The following is a 9,276-nucleotide window of genomic DNA, read 5'->3' on the forward strand; positions in this document are numbered from 1 at the left end:
CAGTGATATACTCAGCAAGCCATCAATTGTGTCCAGAAAAAGGTACCATCAACAACAGTGCTCTCTCCCTACAATCCATATACCAGGTCAGGGCAGATGGATTATCCCACACACACCACAAATCCTTTAACTACCTGGGTACCACAGCTCAAATATCTAAAGCTATTACCTGCTAGCTGCCTACCCAGAACTATTCCCAAAAAAATCTAGGCATGTGAGATGGTTCCTCTCCTCTTCCTGTATTCTCAGGATTAATATACATCCTACCAAGTCAGTTTGGATCAGTATTTGTTCATACACAAAACAGTTTCACTAAGAACCAGCAGTGGAAGAGGCTGTATTCCCTCTGACCGAATAAGCTACAGGTGTACAAACCAACCCCAACCAAACAACTAAGTCCACAAAAAAATCCCAAACAAACAACTAAAAGCTAACAAATACTCTACAAACTCACTTTCCTCAGAGAAAAAAATCAAATTCAAAATTTTACATGAACTGAATTAGTATTTTCTTTAGATCACATTTCAACAAGAACAGTACCCAGATGAAACACGGTAACAGCAATTCAAGAACTGCCAGAGCAATCAAGGCTAATTTGTAGCCACCATTAAATTCAAAGTAGGAACTGCCAGATTTCAGCAGTAATACTTAGCAAGCCCATTTTGCTTTCAGCAAGACAACCCATGTTCCTTCTTTGCGGGAAAACAAAAAAAGTTCCTATCTCATCTTTTTTTTTTAGTACACAATTCAGCAGTATTTAAGCATATTCCTTAAACTCCCACCACATGAGCAATCCTAACAAATCTAATGAAAATAACACAATTCAAAGTCAGGTATGTACTTTAAAAACTTTGCTGAATTAGAGAACATGAGAAATTGCAATAGTCTTTACAGCAAATAGGTGACAAAGTTCTACCTATGAAATCAGGTATTTTTTAACTACTCCACTCTCCAAAAACTAACATCATTTTTTAATTTTAAAACCAAATGAACATGGAAGACATTCTCTCCAGGACCCTAAGAAAGTTCAAGGTCTTAAACAAGAATCTAACAATTCAGGAAGACAGGAAAGCTGTGCCTGAGCACTATTCAAATGCAGGTCACACTAAAAAAAGCTTTTGCTCCTGTTTCACTTTTGTTCTTCACATCTTGTACAAGACTCGATGAGCAAGCACCCAGAACACTTAAGAGTAAAAATTCAACATACAGCAATATTATGACCTCAAATACAGAAACCCAGTTTTATCCTTTGCACAGGAGCCAGTGCAGTGGCTGTTGTGTACTGGAGCAAATGGCTCATGCTTTGAATAGCATTCCCCTGCTCCACTGAAGCCGAACATGGCAGGAATGCGGCCAATGTCAGCCACAGCTACGTCTGTCCATGCTGGATGAGATCCTGTGCTTCCCTCCTCCTCAGTGAAACAAATAGCTGAGGAGAAATTCCACATATCAAACTCTTAAGTTTAATAGTTCTACCAGAAGCCAGCAAATACAAATCCAACCCATTTGTAAAAAGCCACTTAATCCTTCCAGAGGAGTCTTCTCATCCCCCGCACCTCCTAAAATCTCAAGTACTGCCAGCACTCTTCAACATCTATTATGCCCATGTGTCGGGTACTATGCCACAAAACTTGATCTGTGCCATTTTTTAGCTGCCACATCAATAGAAAAACTACATTCAATTCCATTATTGCTCAGAAAGACAAAGATGGGCACTACAGCATTCTCGAATCATTTCTCTCCAACCTGCTTACTGCCAGAATTGAGGGGGCATGATGCTTCTACTTAAGTCTTTGGTCTCACTCCTGCAAGATTCCCAACATTTCATGAAGATTTTCCCACATCATTAATAGAGTACTCTTACGTCACTGATTTTAATCAGTGAACAGTAATTTAAGTGCATCAAATAATTTCAAAAATTCAACAGAGAGAAAACACAAATGCAGTTTTGACCACCTCTAGATTAAAACAAGCTGTAGTAAGTTTTAGAAGTTTATCATACATGAGGCAAAATGCTACTTGGGTACAAATTCAAACCCAGCAGGTGTTAGAAGCAGGGTTATTTGTTTAAAGTGTATGAAAGATGACAAGTTACTTTTAAGTCAGAAGAAATCTTTTTATTTACACTGCTAAAGAAATATTAGCACAGACCAAACATAGAAATACTAAGGGACAACACTAACTCAGTTTTGCAGCCAACCCAAAACACTCAGCATTGTTCTACTAGAAATAGCACTTAATCCCATTTTTCTACTAGCTTTGACTCTCAAATAATTCCACCGGGCACCCCAAGTAATTGGTCCTATAGTGGGAAAGGTATGAGGAAGCACAACAGAGGCAGTGTATGAAAGAGAAGACAACACAGAAAAAAGAGTTACACAAATGAAACTATGACAAAGAAAAATCAGTTAAAGGACAAAAGAGCAGGGAATATCCCAAGACCAGCTACCAAAAGCTACTTCTACATTTCCACCCCCTGAGCTGGCTGACAATTCTCAAGCACAATAATCAATAAACAGAACAGAAACTAAATATAATGTCAGACCAACCAATTTTAATTAAGTAGGAAGTCGAATGTTATTTTGTTTAGCTATAGGTAATGAAGTAACTATCAACTGCCATTAAACTTAAAACCATATTTATTACTAAATTATCTGAATGGCAGGCAAACACTACTTAGGAGTTCCATATAGCAAATACCATTAAAATGCTGTTCGTGAAACCCAGAATTAACAGGCTGACCCTTTAAAACAAAGAAAAGTTTAAAGTTTCACAGGAAACCACAAGATGCCAGAGGATTTCACAGTTCGAGGAATATGGATTAAAGGTTAATCCCAACCTCATGTTTTTAAGCAACTAAATTGCTTGAGTTCTGCTACAGGAAATCAATGACTTCACCAACCGATCCATGATTCCTATCGGACTCGGGATCCTCTACAAAACCACCACTGAAGTGCAGTGCAGACATGTGAGCCTGCCATGCAAGGATCCAGCATGAAACAGAAACCCTTCAGAGAATGGAAAGCCAGGAAGGATTGGGCACTGGCAGGCACCCACCACACTTAACTGCTACAAAAAAACTGGCACCTGAACAGTCCTGGGAAACTGGGAATCTGTTCTTTAAAGCTGCAGCTTAAGAGGGACCTGTGCATTATACTGCATTTATACAAATAATAAGCTATAACTGCACAACAAACAGACTGGCAACTAGACTTACCAAAGAATCTGGTGTTTGGAGTCTGTCACAGGAAATCCTTAACAATGTGCTTGACAAACACCTTCAGGAGTTGCCTGAGTTTGCCAGATTTTCTTTTGGGACAGGAAGATGGACAACCCCATCTCTTACACTCCTTTCTAGCCATAACTTTCTATCAGCCTACACAGAATAAAAGATTAGCAAGGCTCTTCCCATCGCAGGTTAACCCTTGAGATCACACAGGCAAAGATCTGCAGAGCCTCTCATTAAGCCTGCCATTAGCTGTGCTCTGTTCCCTTTTTATTTAAGCACTCTTGTCCAGGCCATCAGCACAAGAACCCAATGCACATGTCCATTTCAAAATACAAAACAACCCTGAGCACCCACATTAAGCCCTGAACGGCAGGAGCTGTGATTCCACTCAGATCCTTCTAGGTTCTGCTCCAGTCAGAACTTTCAGGTATCAGAAGCTCCACTTGAGGTACACAGGTCTGCACCACACAATGGGAAGTTCCACTAATCACAAAAGAAGTAACTCATATGCACCTCATAGCATCAAACAAGAAGTTTAAAAGGTTGCAAGAAATCACCACAAAAAAACCCAGAGACCCAGGCATTACTCAAAGATGGACCACAGAGGTAGCTACTACTCTTGCATTACAATTCAACAGCCATAACAAAGGTAATTCCAGGGGACAGAATGATTCATTGAAGTCTTGACTGGTCTTCTGACATTCACCAGGGGATTTTATATCTTTCATATTTCGTATCTAAAATTCCTCTCTCTCTTCAGTCTAGCTGTGCCTTTCCCCTCAAATACCAAGAAAGAAGCACAGCTGCTTCCTCCTGCTGCAGAGAGAGGCTGCAGCAATACTCTATTCTCCATCACTTCTGCTGTTCTGGACCAACCTTCCTCTGCCCCCAAACCTACTGGAGGGACATAGAATTCATTTGTTTGCAAACCCCCAAGGTCCCCCTCTGGTTTATTACTTCTCAGAGCCAAAGCACTGCAAACAGCCCGGCCTACTGACACCTTTCTTCTCCTTTACTTTGTAGCCACAGCTACTAGCAAATCCACTTGCACCTCAAAAATTTTGCTTTATAATTAACATCAGGAATTACCAGTCTTAAAGTATCAGACCTGCTAATAAGGTCTGATACCTTCTGCTTCGTCTCTCTGCTACACTGAGAGCAGCCACAAAAAAGCTTTTTTGCATCCATCAGCCTCACTCTGCAGCTGTAAAAACAGCAAACAGCAGAGAAAGGAACATCAGGACAAGAACTCAATAATACCTAACAGTAGGAAGAAAAATAAAACTTAAAACCAGTAGATTAAGAAGCAAAGGGATGAGGGGGAAAAACATCAGACTGGAAGACAGGCCAAGCCCTACTTTCAGCCAAATTAACAGAGGAGGTGTGATAAAAACCATTCTATCCCTCACTCCTAGAACCTTCCACTTGGGAATTCACCTAAATACACAGACAGGAACTGCAGCTAGCAATGACATGAACCTGAATAAATATCACTCACCACGGCTCTCACTAAGGTGGAGACAGTGAACAAAGAGCAAAGTAAGGGTTTGTATTTGCCTACCAGCAAAGTCTCTCCAGAGCAGAGGAGTACTGGCCAGAGCAAATTTTATGACTGATATATTTGGGTCTCCATTTGAATTAATCAATACACTTCAGCTAGACAAAACCAGACCCATCCAATCACAGCACACCAGTGGATCACCTTGAAACTATGCTGATCGTGGGTTTGCTTAGACCTCTACTCTGAGTTCTGCCTTGCACCTAAGACCAACAACTGTTGACTAAAAGACAAGAACGAGTTAGCAATTTGAACACACTTGTCAGTTGTATCATGTCAAAACACCAACACCCCACCTGTAGGAGCATAACTGCAGCTGCCAGCAAGCTCCAAAGCATATGGGAAGTTCCAACTGTGAGCAGGAGTGTGGGGTTTTAACCAGACCACTTGCACTGGCAAGTCTTTCTAAGCATTGCAGATTAAGTACGTTGTGCAATATTTTTTTTTGAAACAGAACTTGGGTAATAAAATTACTTCCTCTAGCTGGCTTTGAAGTGGAGAAAAAACGCTGCAAGAACAAGAACTCAATTGGCTTTTAGCTGCCTGGCAAATGCTCTAATAAGAAAGCCCAATGACCTACATTCACAAGGCTCTGTACTAAACCACTATTACAAAATCCAATATAAAGCCTGACCGTGTTTAAGTGTTTTCCATTAGCAAGCAGCAGTATCTTGTTAGAGAAATATGAAAACATGTTATTGTCTTTAGTGATGATGATCTTAATTAATCCTCTAAATACTATTCTGAAACATGTCAGCTTGGTCATTCCAGACTGCTTAAGCTCCTGACGCTACACAAAGACACCAAATCCTCCACTTCTCAGTGGGATGCACTGGGATATAAACAGAAAGAGAAACTTCTTAAATATTCTCAAACTGTGAAAAACTGAATTCATAATAATTTACATCTCTGATGCTCTTCCAACAAGCGACAGAAATGCACTGGTTCAGAAACTCGGGCAAAATCAAAGGAAGCACCAGAACAGCTTATTGCAACTCAGTTAACCTACCAGTGAAATATTTCCTCACATAAAGACATCAGCTCTCTCAGCCAGCTAGTCAGATAACCTGAAGCAGAGGGGTGACTTGTCCTGGAAAAGATATTATTAAATTAAACCCTACTGTGGTAAATATCCCCAAAAAGCAACAGATAAGAGTAAAATCAGCAAGTGTTTAAAGGAAATATTAAGTCAGTCCTTTGCTCTACACCCATATAGTTGGAAGAGTTTGATACATTCAGCTTCAATTCACATGAGCAGATTTCAAAAACAACACATAACACAACTGAAGGAGAAATGCCCTACTTTGAAAAAAAAAAAAAGAATGCTTTCAAAAATGCACTATAAAGCAGGCAATTAGTCAAAACAAGCAGGTTATGGTCAAAACAGAACGGGAAAGACGGAAACACTGGGACAAAAAAAAAAATCCAAGTGGCGATTCTCAGAAGCACAAAATTACCATTAAAAGTCCACAGGCTCAGAAAAATCTAACTGCCCACAGTACCTTCAGGAACCCAAGTCTGCACAGCTGGGGCCAATGTCATGGTATGTTGAAAGTACCTTGTGCTGTTAGTGATGGCAGTAGCACAAAATAGACCCATGTAACCAAGACAGAAAAAACAGGGGGAAAAAAAGAAATTTTAATTAATTTCTCCTAAATTTACTAAAACTCACCTCACCCTAAATGCAGAAAAAAATAAGTCCATGTAAAATCACTGCCTTTCAGATTGCATGAAAAGATACTACAGTTGAGGAGGCTTAAAAGAAGGTTTTATTTGTCTGAAGAGCACAGCAAGAACACGGGTACAAAGCTAGTGTCAAATTAACATGGAAATACAAAGAGATGCCTGATCCGCTGGGACTGAATTGTGAAGGGACTACACATTCATCTCTGAGTACATAAAACCTCCCAGCGCTCTGCAGCACTCATCTGATAGCTCCAAGTACAGATTTAAGCTAAGCAAGCTGCAGGCATCCTTCCTAAACCAGAAAGACAGTTGGTACAACACACAGGTTTAAAGAAGTAAAAAATAAAGCAAACACCACCTGGGAAATAAATTCTAAGTCCAAGTACTCTTCTGTTTCTGCTGTCTCTCCACAAAGACTAGGGAGACTTCTTCACCACTGATTAAAGTGGTAAATTTGGTTCTGTATGTCCTCCGTACTTGCATGAGCCAGGTTTTCCCTACTTGCGCCTCATGTTTCAGGATCAAACCATATGCTATTAATCTATCAAATGGGTGATTTGTTTGAGACAGCAGATTTAAGATAGTAAATGAAGCAAACCAAAACACCAAACGATATTGGCAAAGAGCAGTGAGGCCATCCAGAAATGATGGGCTCTCCTCTGAGGAGGGAGAGGCATCACCATGGACAGCTCAGCCACCGCGCTCATCCGGAGCCACCACATAAACAGGATGGATGAGTATATTCCAAATGGAACTCAGAAACTCCTCATACAGCAAGGAATTCCAGCTGCAACACTACATCCAGCTGCATTACTTAGGTTCAGGAATACATATGGTTTGAGCAAAATTCATGGAATGCTTATGGAGTTGCCACAGTGGAATTCTAACACTACAGGTTTCAAAGCCAGTGGTGTAGAACCTGAGTTAAGGTTTGCTCACAAGGACACTTCTGCCAGCAAGGCTACAGCACCACAAATCTCTAAAGCAGGTACATTAGAGCACCAGTAGGAAAATATCATTTATCTTAACGAAGCAAATTGAAGTGAAAAACTTATGTTCATCCATCAAGCATCAGCTGCTAACAGAGGTTCAATATCAAACTGGAACGACAAATGTGACACAATATGAAAAATGCCGTTTTTTAATTTCTAGGAGGCTACAACGCTCAACACCAACAGTGTTCAGGGTCAAGTCCACCCACCTGTAAAAGCACAGACACAGCTCTGAATAAGCTGAACCTTTTCACCAAGCAATCCAGCAGCCTGTAGTACTTAGTGCCAGCTACAAAGGAGCTGCTTGAAATCAGTTTTACATGGTACCTTCTCAGCCATAAAAGCCTCTAGCTGTAATAATACTAGGCTACCAACACAATGGGGGTTTTTTGGCTACTTCAGTGCATATCATAAGCCCTGTATATACACTGCACTGCCAAAAAAACAAGCTAAAACAAAACAAGGCAGACACAGAGACGTTTCAACACCCAAGTTAGTTATTGAAATAACTCTGCCTACACTGACCCAATTGTGTTTCAGCTCTGCTGGGAACTCGCTTAGACGCAGTTCATTAATACTGTTATGTTTTATTAGTCTGGGTCATAAAAGTTATTTCGAAGAGAAAAAACAAGGGGGTTTAAAGTAACCATGGTTCTTACTCTCCTGTTTACGAGGAGCACGTATCACCCAGGAACAGTCACTTAGTGAGATGGGAGGACAATTTCCAAACCTGCAAAGCCACCCCAGGCAGCCTCACGCTTTGGCTACTGATGCTCTTTGGCAAGAGCTGCCCACGATACCCGAGGGCTTTGTCAAGCTCCAAGAGAGTTCAACACCCGAAAAGAAACCCCAGCTGAGCGATATACCTAGAAAAGCTGTAGTTTTCCACCCGCAAACACCAACCACTTCTCCAAAGTTAATCATCTTAAGATTTTAAGCACCATGCCTAGCAGCTAGCACATAAACTCCATCGCTGAATTATTTCCTTAAAAGAAGCACAAACAGAACCAGAAAGACGAACCAGGTGCAGCAGGTTTTTTTCTCTTTCTGGCATGATTAAACGGCACTTTGAAAGCAAGCATTTTGCCTGGCCGTGCTGGCACCCAAGGCCCACATCATAAAAGCAGGTAATTAAGAAGCACCTGAAAACTTAGTCACCACATTTTCTGCGCTCATTACCCATTGGGTTATGTAGACTTCTACCCAAGCTTTCACACTTTGACACGAACGTTTTACCCTGACTCCCAGGGTAAATCCAGGCTCTCTCGGATCCAGGCAGCCCGCACAGTGGACCGACCGATGCTCGGCCGCGTCCGGGCTCTGTTTAAACGCAAAAAGCAGCAGCAAAGCCCAAACCTCCCCGGAGGGGCCGGCTCCGGGCCACTCCGCCCCCCGATCCGGGCTGTCCCCGGCAACCCCGGGGGCTCAACCTGCCGGCCGCCCGGGCGCGGCACCCCCGGCCCCGCCGCCGCCCCTACCTGGCCGCAGCGGCTCGGTGATGCTCAGCACCAGGAGGAAGAGGAGGAGGAAGGTGCCGCTGTCCGCCTTGGGCACCATTTATCCTCCGTTCATCCTCCCCCGGCACAGCGCCACAAACCCGCGGGGAGGGACGCGCGGAGCGGCGGGAGGAGGGGCCGCCGCCGGGCCCGCGGGGGGCCCCGGTCCGCACCGAGCTTTTCCCTTGCCCTCCCTCCGCCGTTCGCCGCCGCCCCGGGCGGAGCCGGCGGCCCTGGCTGCGGCGGGAGCGGCGGGAGCGGCGCGGGTCTGGCGGCCGCGCTGGGGCGGCTCGCAGGGCTCCGCCGGCGCACAAG

The 9,276-nt window shown here is 42.9% G+C and overlaps 1 protein-coding gene across 2 annotated transcripts in view; it reads right to left on the minus strand.

Moving 5' to 3' along the window:
* DGCR2 (DiGeorge syndrome critical region gene 2) overlaps positions 1–9,212 on the minus strand; it is a 45,212-nt gene extending 36,000 nt beyond the window's left edge. The window contains exon 1 of one of the 2 annotated variants that reach the window (XM_042034838.1): positions 8,944–9,212. In XM_042034838.1, coding sequence (XP_041890772.1) covers positions 8,944–9,022 — 79 coding nt within the window. In that variant the 5' untranslated portion in view covers positions 9,023–9,212. The remainder of the gene's footprint in view (positions 1–8,943) is intronic. The other variant, XM_042034839.1, reaches the window with a different exon arrangement.
* Positions 9,213–9,276: the final 64 nt, after the last annotated feature.

Source organism: Corvus kubaryi, unplaced genomic scaffold (genome assembly GCF_017639235.1).
Source record: "Corvus kubaryi isolate FWS band 111438036 unplaced genomic scaffold, C.kubaryi_AGA036_p1.0 37382, whole genome shotgun sequence".
In the NCBI taxonomy this organism is placed as follows: domain Eukaryota; kingdom Metazoa; phylum Chordata; class Aves; order Passeriformes; family Corvidae; genus Corvus; species Corvus kubaryi.